The following is a 22,070-nucleotide window of genomic DNA, read 5'->3' as shown; positions in this document are numbered from 1 at the left end:
CATTGCCCTGATAATGTGCCTAGTGGCTGGGGGCTTGGAGGGGTGTGTCCCTACGAGTCACACACCAGCCAGGAGGAAGAAGGAATGGTGGAAATGTTCCTAGTGTTCAGAGTTCCACGTGCTGATCCGCCGAGGCAGAATTCACCGCGCACCTATCTGTGGGAGGAGAATGTCTGTGTTCTCAGGGTGGGGAAGAATTTCTTCCCTCTGTGGGGTAGAGCTCTGAGGCCCCCAGAGTTTGGCATATTAAGTTCTCAAGGCTGCTAGGAGTGGGCAGGGAAGGTGGCTCAGTGGTAGAGCACTTGCCTTGCATGCATGAAGTCCTGGGTTCGATTCCTCAGCACCACATACACAGAAAAAGCCGGAAGTTGGCGCTGTGGCTCCAACTAGAGTGCTAGCCTTGAGCTAAAGAGGCTCTGGGAGAGTGCCCAGGCCCTGAGTTCAAGCCCCAGGACTGGCAAAACAAAACATTGCCAGGAGTGTATTGTGTCCAATGTAGGCTGGGGGTGTGAAGTGAAGGGTGTTTGGTGTGTCTCCTTTACCTCTACACTCTTTTTTTTTTTTTCTTTAATTTTTCTTTTTGTTCCAGTTCTAGGGCTTGAACTCAAGGCCTGGGCACTATCCCTTAAGCTTTGTTTGCTCTAGATTGGTGGTCTTTCCTTTGAGCCATAGTTCCACTTCTGGGGTTTTCGCTAGTTAATGGGAGATAAAAATGAGTCTCATGGACTTTCTGGCTTGGGTTGGCTTTGAACCACGATCCTCAGATCTTGGCCTCCTTAGCAGCTAGGATTACAGGCGTGAACCACTGGCGCCCAGCAGGCTTTTCCTTTCTTCTTAAAATCCTGGACATTGGCTCTGGGACCTACTTTTATTGGACGCCAGCCAGGTGTCATCCTGAGATTCTTATTTTTGTTCTGGTCTTGGGGCTTGAACTACAGGCACTGCGCGCTGTCCCTGAGCTTTTGTGCTCAAGGTTAGCGCTCTACCACTTGAGCCACAGCGCCACTTCCGGCCTTTTCTCAGTAGTTTATTGGAGATAAGAGTCTCATGGACTTTCTTGCCTGGGCTGGCTTTGAACCATCATCTGCAGATGTGCCTCTCCTGAGTAGGATTATAGGCGGGAGTCTTAGTTACCTTCACAAAGACTTCATTTCCATTAAGGAGTGTGAGGGGAGTTGGACTGGATTTCTCTTCTGCGGTTATGTCACACTGGGCTCATCTTACATCCCGCCACTGTTGTAGCTGTGGGGGTCTGTGTCTGGGTTTTCTTTTCTTTTTTTTTTGGTTGGCTGAGGGGCTTGAACTCTGGGCCTGGGCGCTGTCCCTCAGCTCTTCAGCTCAAGGCGAGCGCTCTACTGTTTGAGCCACAGTGCTACTTCCGGTTTTCTGGTGGTTCATTGGAGATAAGAGTCTCACGGACTTTCCTTGCTCGGGCTGGCTTTGAACCACAATCCTCAGATCTCAGCCCCCTGAGTAGCTAGGATGACAGGCCTGAGCCACCGGCGCCCGGCTATGTGTCTGGGTTTTCTTGTGGCCGAAACAGGTGGTGAAGCTGGGCTGTTGTGTCATCCATCCCCTTCCCGTCCCCCCTGGTGTCTTTGATGGGTTGTGAGGCTTGAACTCAGGGCCTGGGCGCTGTCCCTGAACTCTTTGCTCAAGGCAAGCGCTCTACCCCTTGAGCCACAGCGCCACTTCCAGTTTTCTGGTGGTTCATTGGAGATCAGAGTCTCACAGATGTTCCTGCCTGGCCTGGCTTGGAACCATGATCCTCCTATCTCAGTGTCTGGGTAACGGGGTTACAGGCGTGCACCGTCAGTGCCTGCCCTCTGGCAGTGGCCTCAGAGTTGGCTACATCACACAAGGCTGAGACTGGGGGAGTTTGGGGCGGGGAGAGCGATGTGAAGTGAGCTCTGGGGTGCAGGGTTCTCAGGGCTGGGGTATGGATTGCACACAGCGTCTAGGGCGGCCTGGCAGGGCCACTCTGACCTGGGGGTGCCATGGAACAGCTGGGTGGGCCAGGGGCCGGGTGTGACGCAGGCTGCTCGGAGCTTCAGACCTGCTGTTGAGATGAGCTGCTTTCTCTCTCTCCCCACCTGGACCCGCTCTGCTAGCCAGCAGCTGCCCTTTTGCCGGTTATTGAGCACTTCCCATATATGTGCCAGGCTTCACAGACTCGGGTGACCGGCCACGGGGGTCAGCAGGGGAAGGGCACAGAATCCGGGCCTGAGGGCCACGTGAAGCGGGGGCCTATTTCCACAATCAGAACTAAGAGCCTTTGACAGTCAGAAGGGGTCGGGGAAGGAAAAAACCCCCACAAATAGCCGGCCGACGGGCAGCTCCCGCCGGTCCTCCTAGCTTCTCAGGAGGCTCTGCAGGTCTGAGGATCAGTTGGCAGCCAGCGCAGGTAGGAAAGTCTATGAGACGCTCAGCTTCCACTTAACCAGCAAAAAGCCAAAGTGGAGCTGTGGCTCAAGTGGTAGAGCACCACCCTGGAGGGAAAAAGCTAAAAGACAGGTCTTGAGTTCAAATCCCAGTACCTGTTGTGTGTCATGTGCGTGCGTGTATACACACACATACACACAGAGGGAATATTCAACTAAGCCATCTTATTAGGCCATCAGCTAACCCCTGTGATGCTATACTGTCTGTGTGTCTGTCTGTCTGTCTATCTTGCCAGTCCTGGGCCTTGAACTTAGGGCCTAGGCTCTGTCCCTGAGCTTCTTTTTGCTCAAGGCCAGTGTTCTACCATGTGAGCCACAGGGCCACTTCCGCCTTTTCTGTTCTGTGATACTGAGGAGTCGAACCCAGGGCTTCCTGCATGCTAGGCAAGCACTCTACCACTGAGCTGCCTTCCCAGCCCTCCCTATGCTATTGACTGGCTGGCATTGAAGAGCTAAGCTCACAAACCCTGGTGTGCGGAGCAGGGACCAGAGTTAATCGGGGCCCAGCCAACTTGTCAGGCCAAAATTGCTAATTTTGTTTTGAGCAGCACAGGGCCTGCCCCAATGGCTGAGCCCCCCGAGGTCGCTTTCTCGAGTTCCCGGCCAGGGAGCCGGCAGGTGGTGGCCTTAGGTCTGTGTTAAACTGCTTCCTAAACACCCTGGAAATGATGAGGGCTTCCAACCCCATTTTGCTAGTGGAAAAGTGGGCAGAAGGGCCGGCCCCGCCAACGTGATCAGGCAGGTGGACAGTAGAACCGGGGTTCTGAGCTGCTGGTCCCTCACTTTGCTCTGTGTGTGTGTGTGTGTGTGTGTGTGTGTGTGTGTGTGTGTGTGTGTGTGTGTGTGTGTGTGTGTGTGTGTGTGTGTGTGTGTGTGTGTGTGTGTGTGTGTGTGTAAAGGAAAGATGGCCAGCACTGAGCTTATCTGCACATGTCAGACCCAGAGTTGCAGCTGCTGCCACAAGACAGCTGCCACACTGAAGTGTGGGCCTGGCCGCTTGCCTGTCTCAGGTCCATGCCTAAGATGAGGTCTTTTCCTCATGGGTCAGCTTGGCTGCTGGAGTCCAGCCATCACATTCTGACTTCCAGATAGCAGAATTATGGAAAGGACAAAGGAGGAAGCCTGCAGAGGGCCCAGGCCAGATGTCTTCTAAGGAAGTTTCTGAATATTGGCTTAGGGCCTTTGGGGGTGGGGGCTGGGGGGAGGGCAGGGGTGTGGTGGGGTGGCTCAAGCATGTAAATCCTAGCTCCCTACTAGTGAGGTAGAGAAGGGGAACAAAGGTTTGAGGCCAGTCTGGGCATAAAAATTCACGAGACTCCATCTCAACTAATGGCTGGGTACCGTGCTGTGTGCTTATTACTCCTGCTAAGTGGAATCACAAAGGCTGGGCTCAGTGACATATGCCCATCACTCTTAGTGACACCGGAAGTGCAGATGGGAGGAACACTGCCCAGGCCGACCCTGGCATAAATCGAGACTTACCTCAAGGAGTGCAAAAAGAGGCTGGAGGCATGGCTCAAGTGGTGGAGGCCTTGCCTAGCAAGCAGGAGGCCCTGAGCTAAACAGCCAAGTTCTACTCAAACCCACAAAGTGTCTGGGGCACTTCAGCTTCCATCCCATTGGCTGGGATGTCCGTCCATCACTGGTAGCTGCAAAGGAGTCTGGGAAATAGAGCCTCCTCCCAGGCAGCCATGTGCTCAGCCCAGTTCAAGGCTGCTTTTGCAGGGAGAGGTAGCTTGGCTCGGGGGCAGGGGGGAGATGTGGGTCAGGGGTGGGGTGTGGGCACAGTGGCCCCCGCTCGGAGCAAAAGGGCTCCTCTGAAGAAGTGGGAAACTGGCCCCAAGAGCCAGTGGCTCCCGCCTGTCATCCATAGCTACTCAGGAGGCTGAGATCTGAGGATCGCGGTTCAGAGCCTGGGCAGGAAAATCCATGGGACTCTTACCTCCAGTTAACAACCAAAAAAACTGGAAGTAGATCTGTGGCTTAAGTGGTAGAGCACTAGCCTTAAGCACAAATGCTCAGGAAACAGGGCCCAGGCCCTGAGTTCAAGCCCTAGTACCAGCACAAAAAGTTAACACGGTTAGGTTGTAGTCACTAGGTTGTCCAGGCCACTGTGGAACTCCTGACCTCAAGCCGTCCCCTGAGGAATGTGACTTCCTGAGTAGCTGGTGCTGCAGGTATGCGCCACCGTGAACAGTGCAATAAAATGGTCTCCCCCCCCCCCCCCCCAGTCCTGGGTCTTGAACTTTGGGACTGGGCGTGGTCCCTAAGCTCCTTTTGCTCAACTAGCACTTGAGCTGCAGCATCACTTCCAGCTTTTTCTGTGATTAATTGGAGAAAAGAGTCTCACAGACTTTTCTGCCTAGACTGGCTTCAAACTGTGGTCCTCAGATCTCAAGATCTCAGCCTCCTGAGTAGCTCAGATGACAGGTGTGAGCCACCAGTGTCCAGCTGACATGCATTTTTTTTTTTTTTTTTGTCGGTCATGGGGCTTGAACTCTGGGCCTGGGCGCTGTCCGTCAGCTCTTCAGCTCAAGGCGAGCGTTCTACCGCTTGAGCCACAGTGCCCACGCCAGCCTTTTCTGCTTACCGTGGTGCTGAGGACTCGAACCCAGGGCCTTATGCGTACAAGGCAAGCACTCTACCACTGAGCTACCTTCCCAGCCCTCATGCCTTGTTTTGACTGTTGCCATAGCAGGGATTGAAGCACACCCTCAGCCCTTTTGTTTGTATTGGTTTGCCACCCTCTCACTTTGCCCAGACTGGCTATGAGTTTTTCAGTCCTCCTCTAATCCCTGTAGCTGGAATTACAGGCATGTACCCCGCCTGCCATGGAGTAACTCTTTTTTTCTTTTTGTCAGTTGTGGGGCTTGAACTCAGGGTCTGGGTGTTGTCCCTGAGCTATTTTTGTTCAAGGCTAGCACTCTACCACTTGAACCACTGCCCAGGCTGGCTTTGAACCACCATCCTCAGATCCCACCCTCCTGAGTAGCTGGGATGACAGGTGTGAACCACCTGCGCGTAGCTTGGAATAACTTTGAATCCATGTCCTGCAGGCGTGTCTCTCTAAATTGGGCCCAGCTCCTGCCAAGCACAGAGTTTTGAGCCCTTCCGATCCTTCCTCCTCAGCTTCCCCCACCTCCAGACCCTGTGCCCTGCAGTGTGACAGTGCAAGCATTCTGGAACTGTAACTGCTTTTTGCCAGTCGGGATCTGCCCCGAGCTGCATGTGGGTACATATAACTATGTTTCAATGTAGTGTCACTAGGTGTTTTCAATGTAGTGTTACTAGGTTTGCTGCAGAGTGCTAGGTTAAGAACAGGGGCCTGCAGAGAATAAGGTGTCACCTTCCTAAAATGCTAGGCGTGTGCAACTTTGTTACAGCCTGTTTCTGGGCCCCCAGAAAGTCTGTGCTTCAACACTGGTTGATGGGATGCCGGACGGGCCTGGGCCTCTCTGGACAGGGCGGGAAGGCCTGACAGGAATGCACGGATGGCTCGAGTGCCAGGCCTTTGCCCGTGCTTGGATTGAGCAGGCAGGGGAGGCTCAGGAGACTTCCCTTCTCTCCATGGCCGGGGAGGGGGGGTTCCTTTTTGGGGGAGCCTGCTGCGCACCTAGGTTTTGCTGGACAACTCGGGGAGGGGTGGGCAGCCTTGCCACTGGCTCGGGGCCCCGAGGGGAGAGGGTTGGGCTGTTTCAGGTGCAGAGTCGAGGCCAGCGCAGAACGAGGGTCTCAGTCTGCGCCGTGGATGGTCCCGGTGCCCCTTAAGTTTATATTTTATTATTTTGTCCTAATTACTTAATCTTTTTTTTTTTTTTTTTCCTTGGTCGGTTGTGGGGCTTGAACCCTGGGCCTGGGCGCTGTCCCTCAGCTTTTCAGCTCAAGGCGAGCACTCTACCACTTGAGCTGCAGCGCCACTTCTGGTTTTCTGGTGGTTCATTGGAGATAAGTGTCTCATGAACTTTCCTTCCCCGGCTGGCTTTGAACTGTGATGATCAGATCTCAGCCTCCTGCATAGCGAGGATGACAGGGGTGAGGCACCAGTGCTTGGCTTAAATTTTGTGCTGCTGCTTGGGCTTGAACTCAGGGCCTGGGTTCTGTCCCTGAGCTTTTCTTTGTTCATGGCTAATGCTCTATCATTTGAGCCATAGCTCTACTGCCAGCTCCTTTTGGTGGTTTACTGGAGATAAGAGTCTCACAGAGCTTCCTTTCCTGGGCTGGCTTTCATCTGGAATCATTAGATCTCAGCCTCCTGAGTAGCTAGGATGACTGGCATGGGCCACTGGCACCTGCCTATATTTCGCTTTTTTGGTGGGTTGTAGTGTTTGAACTTAGTGTCTAGGTGCTGTCCCTGAGCCTCTTTGTGTTGAAGGCCAGCGCTCCACCACTTGAGCCACAGCCCCACTTCTGTTTTTTTTTTTTAACATTTTTTTTGGGGGGGTCCAGTCATGGGGCCTGAACTCTGGGCCTGGGCACTGTCCCTCAGCTCTTCAGCTCAAGGCTAGCGCCCTACCACTTGAGTCACAGTACCACTTCCGGCTTTTTTCTGTTTGCTTATGTGGTGCTGAGGAATTGAACCCAGGGCCTCATGCATGCAAGGCAAGCGCTCTACCACTGAGCCACCTTCCCAGCCCCCACTTCTGGTTTTCTTGTGGTGCATTGGAGATGAGAGTCTCTTGGGAACTTTTCTGCCCAGGTTGGCTTTGAACTGCAATCCCGAGATCTCAGCCTCCTGAGTAGTTAGGATAACAGGCGTGAGCCTCTGACACCCATCTGTTTTGCTTTTTATTTACTTTTTATTTTTTTTTTTGGTCGGTCATAGGGCTTGAACTCAGGGCCTGGGCGCTGTCCCTCAGCTCTTCAGCTGAAGACAAGCACTCTACCCCTTGAGCCACAGCCCCACTTCTGGTTTTCTGGTGGTTTATTGGAGATCAGTCTCGTGGACTTTCCTCCCGGGCTGGCTTTGAACTGTGATCCTCAAATCTCAGCCTCCTGAGCAGCTGGGCTGACAGGCGTGAGCTGGTGCGCGCTGCTCTTTGCCTCTGGGTGGGTGGCTGTGATCTTGGCAGCCTCTGAAGCTTCCCTTTGCCTCCCGTCCAGTTTAAGGGGTTAAGGGCAGCTATGGCGACAAGAGACTTTAAGGTGCTTCACCCCATCTCTGAGGGACCCGTGCCCTGGGAGTGAGTGAATTGGAGGGGCCATCCCTGGAGAAGAGTGAGGAGGAGATGGGGAGAAGCTTACCTAGCCCACCCCCCATACTGGGGTTTGAACTCAGCCCTCTAGCCTTTGATGCACCCTCATAGCCCTTTCTATTGTTTTCTAGTAGGACTTTAGACTTTTGCCTGAGGCCAGCCGTGGGGCCTTGACTTTCCTATCTCTATCTCCCAAGTAGCTGGGATGACAGGCTGGCACCTCCACTCCCAGCTTCTTTGTTGATATGGGGTCTTGCTTTTGTACCCACCCACCCTGGCCTTGAAAGTAATAGCTGGGATTACAAGCTTTGAGCCTCCCTGTCTGGAGAAGGGGGGCAGGAGAGGGGAAGGGGGGGATGGAGAGTCAGGGGCTGCCTGGCCTGGCCAGGCCACACACGTGGGTGGGGCCATGTCAGCCTCCCAACCTGTCACCTGCCTTTCATTTCTGCCGTGGGAAGTAGGGGCTGCCCCTGGGTTTGGACTCACTTGGGGCTCTGGCTTCCCATGAGCCACTCCTGGGGTGTGGCCACCCAGCCCCGGGGACACGGTGCCTCGCTGCCGAGTCGGTGCTCACTTAGTGAGGAGCGCCTCCGATTGGCTCCAGGGCGCTGGGGGAAAGGCTCAGCAGAGCGGGAAGGCCCAGGGGAGCCCAAGACTTGCAGGCCTGGGCTCGCCGCCAGCTCCAGCGTCTCTCCCTCCGTGACTCAGTTTCCTCCCCGCACACTGGGAATGTGGACAGCTTACCTTGGAGGGCGGTGGCGGGTGGCAGGCTGACAGCACTCAGGTGTTGTAAATAGTGCCCTGGCACACGTGCTGCCTGGCAGGCAGGAGACCTGCCAAGGGCAGCGCAGCTCGCCCTGGGGTGGGCGGGGCTCATGTGCGGCTCCGCCCCTGCCGCCAACCTCCACCCATCCTCCTCCAATCCCAGCCTCCTTGTAGCCATGAGGATTCAGTGGTCCTGCTGTTGGCTCCAGGTCCCTGCGACCGCAGCCAGGGCCCCTGCCTGCTGCCCGCTGCCGGGCTTGCCAGCCTCTCTGGGCCAGGGCTGCAGGAGGGGTTGAGGAGCACGGACTGTGTGCAACCTTTGACCTGGTGCCCTTGGCCCAGTGACCTTTCTCTTGAGCCTCTCCCTTCAACCTCCGAGGCGTTGAGGGCAGTGGGGGATGGCAGAGGGTGTGTGGAGGGCTGGCACCAGTGTCTGGCACCGCTGTTCACCAACCTTAAAGCCCCCAAGCCAGGGGCCTTCGCCCCCGCTGGGCAGGGTTAGGCCTGGAAGATCCCCTGCACCCCCATTTCCAAGCCCCGAGGCTTTGGGGGCTTGTTTGGTGCGTTGGGCAGTTAGTTATCTGCCCCCAAACCAAACCTGATTGGCCCTCGGCTGGTGGCGGTAGTTGTTCAGTGGGGGGGGCCCTCCTCCTCCTCCCCTTGCTCCTGCCGCATGGAGCCCGAGAGCTCCCTTTCTATCCCATCTTTTTGTCTCTCTAAAGCAAGGCACTCGGCCTGAGCCGTCTGGCTGTGACGTCATCTGCAGGGCTTTGTGCTCCCCTCGATGAGGTGGGGCTCACTCTTGCTGTGTGTTCCACGGCCACGTGTGAAACCTGCCTGACCACATGGTGCCCCCTGTCCCCCCTCCCCCCTCCCCCTGTCCCCCCTTCCCCCGTCCCCCCTCCCCCCTGCTCTGGTGTTCCTCATGAGAAGAGCAGGCCACGCACGAGTACCCAGAGCCAGGCCTGGGCCTCCTGCAGGCCCCAGAGAGGCATTCCAGAGATTTCCTCACATTCTTGCGGCCGTGGCTGGGAACCAGACTGAAGCATCCAGTCTGTGGCCTCAGGCTTGGCGGCCCCCATGGGGAAACTGAGGCACCAAACCAGCAGCCAGGGTTTGGCTCAACCACCAACACATGCATCCACCTACCTACCACGCTCCCTGCAGCTCCCTCTGCCCCCCCCCCCAAGCTGGACACAAGCGGAAGTTTGGGGTCGTGTGTCCTCTGGCCCATGTCACTGTGTGGGTCACAGCAGCCTGGGAGAAACTCCCAGACAGGTTCCTGGCTCCTGTGTCATAGCACCCCCCCCACACCCACATCTGGAGTCACATCTGGAGAGGCAGCCTGGGGCCTCCCAGGCGGGCGGGCGGCCCTCCTAACTCAGACATCCTGTTGTCCAGGCCCAGGTGCCGAGGGGCCTGGACACGGCTCTTCTGGTGCCAGCCCTGCTCGGTGTTTCCAAAGCCAAAACCTTTCTTGGGTTCCAGCAGCTTCTCCCCCTGTCCCCATCCCCCCCCCCCCCCCCCCCCCGTCCCCCTTCCCCACAGAGGCTGTCCCCTGCCTCCCCAGGGAGCTGCCTGCTCCCGGCTGAAGTCCTTTGGCTGCTCGCACACCTCAGCCCCCTCCCCCAGGCCTTAGGGAGATGGGGGGGGTCCTGCCTGCCCAGCCCCCTCCCCCCCCCCCCCCCCGTGCCCCAGCTCTCAGGAGCTGCCTGGGACGGCCTCCCTCTGGTGAAGTGTCCCTAGCAGGAATAAAGCCCACCGAGGCAGAGCTCCCCAGCGCTGCGATGGGGCGGGCCTGGCCCTGGGCCAGACGAGCGCCCTGAAAACGGGGCCTGGCTGCCATGAGAAAGCCCAGCTGTAGCGGGCCCACTTCTTCCCCGAGAAGAAAGGCAGGCGGCCTCCCCCCCCCCCCCCCCCCCGCCCCCAATTACCCACTAAGCTCTCAGCGCCCGCCGAGCCCTGGGCACATCTGCTGTCCCTTTTGTAGCCCACAAAGCCGGGGCCTGACAGCAGCTGATTAGCATAGCCCGGCAGACATTTGCATGTAATTGCCCCCAGCCTTCCTTGCAGAAAAGCCAGGCTCTGGCTTTTGTCTTGTCCTTCTGTTCTTGGGGTTGCCCTTCTGTGCACCCCACAGCTCCCAGCCCCAGCCCAGCCCCTGAGGGCATCCGAGCTACGTCTGATTTGGGAGCTTCTCCAACCTGGGGTCACCCCAGCGGCGCCGGGGTTTTCCTGCAGCTGGTCAGAGATTCTGCAGTAGCCTGGGCCTGGCCCGAGACATGTTAACCCCCTGCGGTACCCACCCATTTAAAGAAATAAAATGTGGTAGGCACTGAAGGGCTCTTGCCTGGAATCCTGGTTGCCTAGGAGGCACAGATTGGGAGGATTGGGGTTTGAGGTCGTTGTGGAGGCTCATTTCAGCCAATACCTAGATATGTCGGTTTGTGTCTGTCCTTGGAGCTACAGCAGAATCGTAAAAAAGAAAGTGCTATCCACCTGGCCTGTGCATGCATGCAAGACCTTATCCCACAAAGAATTACAGCGAAAGGGCAGGAGCGTGGTTCAAGTAGTAGAGCACCTGCCCCAGTAAACACAAGTCCCTAAATACCACCAAAACAAAACAACAACAAAACCCCAACAACCCTTGGCAGGGCGGGGGTGATATCAGACTTCCCTGCCAGGGTAACCTTACCCTGGGGTAACTCTACACGCACACTGGGGTCACCCTGCAAGCCTAAGCTGTTATCTGTGCAACTTCGAATGAAGAGCAAGTGGGTAGGGAGTGGGTCTCGGTGCTGGACTGTTTTCCTAGCAGGGTTGCGTGCGTGCGTGTGCACACATAATGCACATGCACGCATACGCATGCGCAAAGATGCCAACACGTGTGAGAGACATGGCGCTGTCAGCCATGTGACTTCGTGGTCGCTCTCCAGCTGGGAAGCCAGACCCTTGCGGGGCTTCTGTCAGGCTAGGGCTGGGGGTGGCCTCGGGGCAGGGGGCGCGGGGGGGGGGGACAGGGCACCTGGGGACTGGAGCCACCCTGGCCTCGCGTCCACCATTCTTTCTGAAGCTCAATCTTGGTTTTTGGTTTTTGGTTTGTTTGTTTTTTTGCCATGCCGTAGCCCTGCCACAGGCAAAGCAATGGCTCGTGTTGCTGTTCTACACCGTGTGCCAAAAGAGTATTCAAGCCGAGCCGAGCCGATCCGCGCGGGCGGACTGACCCCAGTGCCAGACCTGGTCGGGCACCTGGCCTGTGGCCGGCCGCTGACAGCATGCAACGGAATGCGGACGAAGCCTGCCCCCCCCAATATCACACTTCCTGGGGACAACAGATCTGCTTACTTCCAGAGGAGGGACCCCCTGTGCACCCCTGGGACCTTCCCCTGTGGCTGCGGGGCCCCTCCCCTCCATCTCCCCTCCATCTCCCCTTCACGCTCTCTCTTGTCTCCTTTTTGTCAGTTGTGGGGCTTGAACTCTGGGCCTGGGCGCTGTCCCTCAGCTCTTCAGCTCAAGGCTAGCGCTCTACCACTTGAGCCACAGCGCCACTTCCGGCTTTTTCTCTTATGTGGTGCTAAGGAATCGAACCCAGGGCCTCATGCATGTAAGACAAGCACTCTACCACTGAGCCACCTTCCCAGCCCCACTCTGTTCGTCCTGGGGCTGCATTGGGATGTGAGGTGTTAGGGTCACGTGACACAGGCACGAGCCATGCACACCATTGGGCTAGCCCTGTCCGGGGTCCTGGGGTTGCTTGCCCCCGGAGAGCAGCGCCCACCTTTGATGTGCCTGTGGGGTGAGGCGTGGGGCTCGCCCTCCATGGGCCTGGCAAGCCTTGGGCTGCAGCGCGTGGTGGAGGCCGGGCTTCCGGGGTGGACTTGTCTTCCAACACACTTCCTGCCAGCGTGGAATTCTCTTTGTGTGTCCTTCATAGCTGGGGCTCCTGAGGTGTGTGTGTGGGGGGTAGGGGGACACTGCTGCTGGTGGAGACCCAAACCCATGGGTGGCTCTTGACTTAACCAAGTTCCAGGATGCTGGGGCATGGGGGGATTGCTGCTGGACAGTTGGGGACACAGAGGCCCAAACTCTTCACCCACGGGCCTGTCTTGGGTACCCCAAGGGGAAGCTGGGCCCATTGGGCTGCAGCTGTGGCTTTGGGAACACACCCTGGATTTCCCAAGCCTGCAGCGGTGGGGTGGGGGCACCTGCTCCCCTCCCCCACCCTCCTTTTCACCTCGCTCTTGTCTGATCATGGAGAAGGGGAGCCAGTGACTTAATACAAGATGTGATATTTGGGGTCAGGGTTCTCCATTCCCCACTGTCTCCGCCTCTCCCCCCCCCCCCGGCTGGGGAGATGACCATTATTAATTATTCCTCCATTTGGTAGCAGGGAGAGTGGGGTTCAGTTCCTTCCACCCCCCCAGCTCTTCCAATCCTGCTCAGGGATGGAAGGTTCTAGGGTGTGTGTGTGTGTGTGTGTGTGTGTGTGTGTGTGTGTGTGTGTGTGTGTGTGTGTGTGTGTGTGTGTGTGTGTGTGTGTGTGTGTGTGTGTGTGTGTGTGTGTGTGTGTGTGTTGGGGGAAACTTTGCCTCCTTAGGGGACTGGGCCCCCCGGCCAGCACTTGGGCCTGTGCCCCTGGACTCCCACGCCCCACCATGTCTCCTCTGTGGTGGGGACCCCACTAAATGGCCAGCAGCCATGAGCACTAGCCATCCCTGGCTGCCCAGTGAGGCCCGCGTGAATAGGAGCCATAGTGCAGTGGGGTTCAGGCGGCAGGGCAGGGGGGACCTGTCCGAGGAGGGAGGGGCAGGACCAGGGCCGCGGGGCTGGACACGCTGTCCAGGGCTTGTGAGTGGCTTCTCCCGCCGCTCCCCTCACCAGCCCGCTGGCCCTGGCCTGGCCGGCCATCTCCTGCCCTCTCTGGCTCCTTCCTCTCACCTCAGGGTTGGCTCTGGTCTCCTGCCCAGCCTGGGCAGCCAGGTACCTAGAGTCCCCGTGAGGCCCTCACCCGGGCATCTTTGTTTCTTGGCCATCCACTCACTCCTCCAGGATGGGGAGTTGTCTCCATGGTGAGCAGGTGGGTGGAGAAGAGGCTTTGTCCCAGCCCTGTACCTATACTTCTACCTCTGTACACCACTATCCCTGTAGGCTAGACCTGGCCCCCTGCCTGGGTTTGTAAATAAAGTTTTATTGGCACACACACCACTCATTTACTTGGCTGATGCAAAGCAGAATGGAGCCGTCATAGTAGCGTTAATCTTGCCCATAAAGGCAAAAATGTATGTATTTTTTTACGGGGTTCTTCCCTCACCCCCCTTCTGTTTTTTTGTTTGTGTTGCTCCTGGAGCTTGAACTCAGGGCCCAGATGCTGTCCTTAAGCCATTTTTCTTTTTATTGTGAAAATACTGTACCAGAAGGGTTACAATTACTTGGGCAAGATAATGAGTACATTTCTTATCAAGCATTGTAGCCTCCTCCTTTGTTTCCCCTTCTCATCCCTTCCCAGCCTTCCCCCTGCCCCCCAATCCTCATTCCCCCTCCCCCCCACCAAAGTTGTAAAGTTCGTTTTCAACATAACGACTTGTACGTCTCATTGTTGCAATGGGTCCACCTGTATCCCTATTTAAATGATTTGTGTTTCCCCTTCCCCTCCACAAATTATACCAACATCAAATACAGTGAAAGCAGGGGTTATACCGTCAGGGGGGCCATTTTTCTTAAGGCTAGCACTCTACCACTTAAGTCCCTGCTCCACTTCTGACTTTTTAGTGGCTTATGGAAGATAAGTGTCATGGGTTTGCCTGCCCGAGCTGGCTTTGAACTTGGGTCCTCAGATCACAGCCTCCTTACTAGCTGGGATTACTGGTGTGAGTCACTGTCACCTGGCCCTCCCCTCTGTGCCAAGAATGGAACCCAGGGGCTTGTATGATCTAGACAAGCTGTTTCCTACTGAGCTGCACTCAGCAAAGCTGAAAATAGTTACTGCCTGGTCCTTTGCAGAGAAAGTTGGCCAAAGACTGCTGTAGAATCACTGAGAAATCCTGGGGTGCAGTAGTTCGGAGGGGTGACCTTGGAGCCAGTACTCCAGCCCCCCTCTTGCTGGGTGACTTTGAAAGAGACCCTTAACTTGTGCAAGCTTTGGTGAAGAGAATAGAGGGGCCTGAGGGGGTGGGGGGGTCAAGGCCTGGCCCGTGGCTGGCCCGGGGTGCTTGTGATGTGGGGATGTGGGTAGTTGAGCAGCTGCTACCCTTGGAGGCGCCTGGTCTTCATGCCGTTGGCCCCAGCCGGGATGGCAGGCGGGCAGGCAGGCAGTGGGCCTCCTCTTAGCCTTAGTGTCATCATGCTGCTCAGTCCCTGTCCTTCCCTGGCTGGACCCTCATAGCCTCTGCCCCTTTGTGGACCCTCCTCGTCCTGTCTCCTGCACCCCACTTTCCTCATGATGCCTTCATTAGTTCCTGGTGGCTCTCACGGGGCCTAGGAAGCAGAGCGGGGGGCGGGGGGGGTGCCTTTAACCCGGCCCTTCAGCCCAAGCCTGGCGCCAGGCTGCAGAGGGGCACCCAGGGCAACCAGCTGGGTTGCCAGGCCGCCCGGCTGGTAAACAGGCCTCCGCTGTCTGTGGCCAGATCACTTTTTATCTCCTGGCCTAGGAGGGGTGTGGACACGGGCACCATTGGCGGGGGTGGGGGTGTGTGCAGGAAATCTGGCCCTGCCTCCATGTGTACCCCAACCCCCCAAGGCTCTTGGGGCACACAGACTGTGGTGGTCAGGTGGTCAAGGGCTGGTGGGTGTCTGTAGGCCCCTACCCTCAAGCAGATCATCTCAAGTGTGAAATTCTGGGGCTCGTAGCCCATTCACGGTGTTGTGCAACCATGACCTTTCTCTAGCTCCAAAACCTTGTCATCAGGCTAGACGGAAACCCCACACCCCCGAGCCCCGCCCTCCGCGCCGCCTCCCCCTGCCCCTGGCCGCCGGCTCGGCTCAGCCCCCGTGCCATGCCGCCTTCTCCTCCCAGCCGGCTCCAAGAAGGAAACTCATTCCCCGCGTGACCTTTTTGTGCCTGCCTTTCTCTGCTCTAGATGTTTCTGACCTTCATCTAGGTTGCCACAGGTGTCCTGATGCTTCCTGTCAGTAGTTAAAGCACAGGCCTCCAGAGTGTGTCCTTGTTTTTTTTTTTTCTTTCTTAATCTGGTGCTGGTGGCTCCTGCCTGTCATCCTAGCTACTCAGGAGGTTGAGACCGGAGGATCCAGGTTTGAAGCCCTTCGGTGTGTGAGATTTCCATCTCCAAATTAGCCGGGAAAATGCTGGCTGGAATTGTAGCTCAGCACCAGCCCTGAGCTATATAGCCAAGGGGGATCATGAGGCCCTGAGTTCAAGCCCCAGTATTGACACAGAAATGATGGGGGGGGGGCTTTTCTTGGCCATTCTTGCCCTTGTTTTTTGTTGTTTCTGTTGCTGGCTATGGGACTTGAATGCAGGGTCTGGGCGCTGTCCCTGAGCCTCTTTGTGCTCAAGGGATATTCTGCCACTTTGAGCTATGGCGCCACTTCTGGTTTTCGGATGGTTCTTTAGAGATAAAAGTCTCATAGACATTTCTGCCCAGGCTGGCTTTGAACCATGATCCTCAGATCTCAGCCCTCCTGAGTAGCTGGGATGACAGGCGTGAGCCACCAGCGCCCAGCTTCTTGCTATTTTGGAAGTGGTCCTCCTTGTCCTGTGATTGTGACGAAGTGCAGTGTATGCTTTTGTCTTTAATTGCTGCTGCTTTTGATCTCATAGCTGGGAATCCATTGCTTAATTCAAAGGCTCAAAAGCTTTAGCCCCCTGTTTTGGTTTCTGAGAGTTGATAGCTTTGGCTCTCTTGTTTAGTTCTTTAAACATGTTAAGTTAGCCCTGGATTGCTATGGTATAGCAATCCAGGTATAGCTATCTAGGTCTCTAATTGTCCTTTGTTGAAGAGACTTGTTCTTTCTCTATGTAGTGTTCTTGGCATCCTTGTCAAATCAATTGACCCTAAATAGGAAGGTTTATTTCTGGACTCTTGATTCTATCCCACAGATCTGTTTGTTCTTTTGCCAGAACTATAGTTTCATTCCTTTGCAGTACATTTTCCTCCTCCAACTCTGTTCTATTTCCTGATCATTTTGGCGATGGAGAGGGATTGGAAACTTAAGTTGTTTTTGTGATCATTTCACTGGCTTACGTGAGTTGGGATATTTCTATACAAGCATACAATGTGATGATCTACCTTCTTAGAACAATTTAATGAGATTTTTCTTGTTCTATTTGAAAACTCCCCCCCCCCCCCCCCCCCCGCTAGTCCTGGGGCTTGTACTCAGGGCCTGGGCACTGTCCCTAGTTCTATTTGCCCAAGGCTAGCATTCTACCATTTGAGCCACAGCACCACTTTTCTGTATATGTGGTACTGAGGAATCAAACACAGGGCTTCATGTATGCCAGGTGGTGAGCACTCTACCACTAAGCCACATTCCTAGCCCATTACTCTATTTATAAACTTTTGGGTGCCAGTCCTGGGACTTGAACTTGGGGCCCTAGATTCTGTCCCTGAGCTTTTGTGCTCAAGACTGGTGCTCTACCACTTGAGCCACAGCTCCATTTCCAGCTTTTTCTGTGTGGTTAACTGGAGAGAAGAATCTCAAGGCCTTTCCTGCCTGCTGGCTTTAGACTTGATCCTCAGATCTCAGCCTCCTGTAGTTAAGATTGCAGCACCTGGCCTGGCTTTTATTTATTTATTTATATTTATTTATTTTGGTCAGTTGTGGGTCTTGAACTCTGGACCTAGGCGCTGTCCCTGAGCTCTTCAGATCAAGGCTAGCACTCTACCACTTGAGCCACAGTGCTACTTCCGGTTTTCTACTGGTTTATTGGAGATAAAAGTCTCACGGAGCTGGGCGCCCAGCTCCAATGGCTCACGCCTGTAATCCTAGCTACTCAGAAGGCTGAGATCTGAGGATCAAAGCCATTCCAGGCAGGAAAGTTCATGAAACACTTATCTTCAATAAACCACCAGAAAACCGGAAGTGGTGCTATATAGCTCAAGTGGTAGAGTGCTAGCCTTGCTGAAGAGCTGAGGGACAGTGCTCAGGCCCAGAGTTCAAGCCCCATGACCAACAAAAACAAAAACAGTCTTGTGGACCTTCTTGCCTGGGCTGGCTTTGAACCATGATCCTCAGATCTCAGTCTCCTGAGTAGCTAGGATGACAGGCGTGAGCCACCAGTGCTGGCTCCTGGCCTGTCTTTTAAAGATCTTTTCTATCAGGCCACAGGCCAGGTGTGCTCGCTGCTTCTAGGACTGTGCCATGTCCTGCTATTCGTTGTCTGTTGAGATCTTCTGAAAGTACCAGGATCAAGATGTCTCATGCCTGTAATCCTAGCCATTCAGGAGGCTGAGAATCAGAGGATCATAGTTTGAGGCCAGCTGAGGCAGAAATGTCCTTGAGACTGATCTTGAAAAGAACCAGTAAAAAGCCAGGCTGGAGGCTCTGCTCAAGTGGGAAAGCACTAGCCCAGCACGCTCAAGACCCTGAATTCAAACCTGGATAGTGATACCAGCAGTAAACAATAATAATGACAACAGTAATAATAACACTAGCAGTAGTGGTATAGTACGCAGAGACTCGAGCTGTCTCCCTGTGGCGTGGCAGGGCCAGACTGTTGGGAGTTCATCCTTTGGCTACAGTTGCAGTGACCGGAAATGGAGATGGGGGTGGGGAGAGGACGATGGTGCTTCCGGGTGCTGGAGCCTGAGGGGAGGTTCACCTTGTTTAGAACTTCCCTCATTCAGCATCACCCGTCAGCCCCGTCCTCCTCCTCCCTTACTGGCCCCGAGGGACCCAGGGTGGGCCTGGGGCTCCCCTGGAGAATGGGGGGGGGTGCAGCGGGGTAAAGTGGGTTCAGCCAGCCACCCGGGTGCTGCCGCTGACGCCCGCGGGTGCTCTGCCCCACAGATGAAGATGTGTGTGTGTTCAAGTGCTCAGTGTCCCGCGAGACGGAGTGCAGCCGCGTGGGCCGCCAGTCCTTCATCGTCACCCTGGGCTGCAACAGCGTCCTCATCCAGTTTGCCACGCCCAGCGGTAGGTGCCTCGCCGAGGGGGGCCCTGGCGCCCCCCCAAGGCCGTCGATGGGTGCAGACCAGCCTGGGCTCTGTCATGAGGCGTCTGTTTCCTGAAGAACAGCAACAAGAACATGTGAAGGGTTGGGGGGGCGCCGGTGGCTCGCGCCTGTCACCCCAGCTACTCAGGAAGCTGAGATCTGAGGATCACGGTTCAAAGCCAGCCCGGACAGGAGAGACTGTGAGACTCCTATCTCCAACAAACCACCAGAAAATGGCAGTGGCACTGTGGCTCAAGTGGTAGAGTTCTCACCTTGAGCAAAAATGCTCAGGGACAGCGCCCAGTCCCTGAGTTCAAGTCCCCTAACCAGCAAAAACAAAACCAGTTAAGGAGGATTTGAGGTCCAGAACTGACAGGTGTATTGGGAATAAGGATCATCAGAGATTGGTGGCTAGCACTGTGTGGTGGAGCACACCTGTAATCCCAGCACCCTAGGAGGCAGAGACCAGCCTAGCTATCAAATAGAACCAAGTTACAAACAGCCCCCCCCACCCCCACCCCATTGGCCTCATTAAAAACACATTACCAGGGCTGGGAAGGTGGCTCAGTGGTAGAGTGCTTGCCTTGCATGCCTGAGGCCCTGGGTTTGAATCCTCAGCACCACACACCACATAAGCAGAAAAAGCTGGAAGTGGCGCTGTGGCTCAAGTGGTAGAGCCCTAGCCTTGAGCTGAAGAGCTGAGGGACAGCGCCCAGGCCCAGAGTTCAGGCCCCATGACCGGACCCAAAAAAAAAAAAAAAAAAGATTACCATACACTCTGTGCCCTCCTTCCCAGCCTGTTAAGGTATGGGGGGGGAAAGCTCACCAGAGTGACCTGTTGCTTTATCTGGAGCCACAGCCCAGCCCACCCCTCTCTGGGTTTATTTGTTTTATTGTTTTTTTGGTTGGTCATGGGGCTTGACCTCTGGGCCTGGGTGCTGTCCCTCAGCTCTTCAGCTCAAGGCGAGCGCTCTACCACTTGAGCTACAGCGCCACTTCCGGTTTGCTGGTGGTTTATTGGAGATAGGAGTCTCACAGTCTTTCCTGCCCGGGCTGGCTTTGAACCGAGATCCTCAGATCTCAGCCTCCTGAGTAGCTAGGATGACAGGTGTGAGCCACTGGTACCCAGCTCAAAAACTTCTTCCAAGTGATGCTTTTAGCCAGGCATGGTGGTATATGCCTGTAATCCCAGTTACTCAGAAAGTGAAAGTAGATGGGCTGGGAAGGTGGCTCAGTGGTACAGTACTTGCCTTGCAGGCATGAGGCCCTGGGTTCAATTCCTCAGCACCACATAAGCAGAAAAAGCCGGAAGTGGCGCTGTGGCTCAACTGATAGAGCACTAGCCCTGAGCTGAAGAGCTGAGGGAAGCGCCCAGGCCGAGTTCAGGCCCCAAGACCGACCAAAAAAAAAAAAAAAAAAGACAAAGAACATGAAAGTGGAATAATTTTGACTGGAGGCTGGCCTTGGCAAAAGCACGAGAGCCTATTTGAAAATAAAGAATGGGTTCGAGGCGTGGCTTAAGTGATAGAGCTTCAGCCATAGAACGAAAGATAGCAAGTTTGAGCCCCACCAGATTAAAAACACAGAAGGCAAAGAGAGACACCCTGGTCTACCAAACCAAGTCCAAACAAACCCTAGTGCTGCCAGAGAGAGAGAGAGAGAGAGAGAATTCTTGGTGTCCGTCACTTCATTTTAGGGGCCCACATAACATGGCCTCCTGAGCAGGCTGGTGTACTTCTCTGGGTACCTGAGCTGTATCCGCCCTGTGAAATGTTGGGGTGTCTTCCCTGTGTGCAGGCCCCACCGTTGGCATCTGGGTTAGTTGGTGAGAGTTAACACTCAGATCCGAAGCCCAAGCCCTTGGTAGCTCTGCCACGCTGGTTTTTTGGGGTGCCCAGGCCTGCCCCCACCGGATGGCACCGTTCCACGCAAGCGCGCATTTTGTCTGCCACCTTCCTCAAATCTGAGCAGTTCCGGGAGACAAGAAGTCACTCAGTCACTGGGGTTCCAGTTAGACAGAAGGCCCCGTCCCCTCCACATGCCCCCCCCCCCACAGTGCCAGGCGCCTGGGTGGTGACCACGCCCCCCCCCTTGCAGACTTCTGCTCCTTCTATAACATTCTGAAGACGTGCCGCGGGCACACGCTGGAGCGCTCAGTGTTCAGCGAGCGGACTGAAGAGTCCTCGGCTGTCCAGTACTTCCAGGTAGGTGGGGCGCCCACCCTGGGCCCCCACGCCCGGTGCCTGCCCTGGCTGCTCTGTCCCATACTTAGCTGCATAGCCTCGGGCAGGTGCCCTCCGCCTGCCGGGCCTCAGTTTGCTCATCTGTGAAGCGTGGAGAGGGTTGCTGGAAGGATCTGAGTGCGGGGGAAGCTCAGGTCCCCAGGCCACAGCCGTAGCCATGTCCTGAACCCGCACTGTGTGTGCCAGGCCCGGCCTGAGCGCTCTTACATGCCCCGGAAGCGCTCGGCCCCTCCCAACAACGCGAGGAGGTAAGTGCTGTTATTGTCCCCATTTTACAGATGAGAAAACTGAGGCTCAGAGAGGTTAAGTGACTTGGTCCAAGTCACACAGCTCTTATGCAACAGAGCCAAGATGGGAAGCCCAGGTCTGCCTGATGCCAAAGCCTGTGGCCCTGCCCAGGTGCCTCGCTGCCTCCCGATCGCCTGTTGTTTTACAGAGAGACACCGCACCTCACCTGCCTGCCTGGCGCTCTGAGCTCTGGGGTTCTGTTCCATCTTGTTCCTCTTCTTCTTTGGGGCCCCGTGATGGGGCAGGTGGCCCCAGACGCCATCACCCCACCGATGGCCGATCTTGCCATCCTGCGGGTGGCCTCCTCGTCCAGGCAGCGTCTCCCTGTGTCCTTCGGCGCCGTGACGGTGGCAGCGTGCCCTCGGCCGCCTTCGGGGGCCCCCAGCTCCTCCTCCGCGAGCAGCCATCAGATGCCAGCGGGCTCCGGGCCTCCTGAGGGAGGTTGTACCCGAGCCAGCCCCGCCGCGTGCCCTGTGCCATCGCTGTGTCTCTGTTCCAGTTCTATGGCTACCTGTCCCAGCAGCAGAACATGATGCAGGACTACGTGCGGACCGGCACCTACCAGCGCGCCATCTTGCAGAACCACACGGATTTCAAAGACAAGGTGAGGTGCAGGCCCCGCCCCCGCGACGCCCCGCCCACTGGGCCCCGATGGCGCCCCGCCCACGGCCCAGCGATGCCCCGCCCCCGCGATGCCCCGCCCACGGCCCCACCCACTGGGCCCCAGGGCGCCAAGCCAGCATGCCTGACCCCAGGGGGCTGCCAGCGCTGGAGACCCAGGCCAAGCCCTGCGCTCCTGCGGACCAGCCATTGCTCAGGACCTGTGTCCACCTCCCCACTCTTTCCCTCTCCTTCCTCCTTCCTTCCTTCTCCTTACTCTTTTGTTCTGGGCAGTACTAGAGTTCCACTCTAAGGACTTGTTATTAGTGAAGCGCTCTACAACAGCTGTGCGCTTTCCTTCTCTCCCTTGGCTTTCCTGCTCACAGCGGGTGCTCTACCACTTGAACCATGCCTCCAGCCAGGCTTTATG

At 56.1% G+C, this 22,070-nt stretch overlaps 1 protein-coding gene across 4 annotated transcripts in view; it reads left to right on the top strand.

Annotated features, from left to right (window-relative positions):
• Carm1 (coactivator associated arginine methyltransferase 1) overlaps positions 1-22,070 on the top strand; it is a 38,564-nt gene that overhangs the window by 2,977 nt on the left and 13,517 nt on the right. For all 4 annotated transcript variants that reach the window (XM_070002243.1, XM_070002242.1, XM_070002244.1 and 1 more), the window contains exons 2-4: positions 18,365-18,490; positions 20,607-20,713; positions 21,540-21,644. In XM_070002243.1, the coding sequence (XP_069858344.1) occupies positions 18,365-18,490; positions 20,607-20,713; positions 21,540-21,644 (338 nt within the window). The remainder of the gene's footprint in view (positions 1-18,364; positions 18,491-20,606; positions 20,714-21,539; positions 21,645-22,070) is intronic.

This window comes from Dipodomys merriami, unplaced genomic scaffold, assembly GCF_024711535.1.
Source record: "Dipodomys merriami isolate MVZ:Mamm:240054 unplaced genomic scaffold, mDipMer1.0.p SCAF_6, whole genome shotgun sequence".
Lineage (NCBI taxonomy): Eukaryota > Metazoa > Chordata > Mammalia > Rodentia > Heteromyidae > Dipodomys > Dipodomys merriami.
Note: the sequence above shows the minus strand (reverse complement) of the source record. Positions and strands in the feature narration are given on the sequence as shown.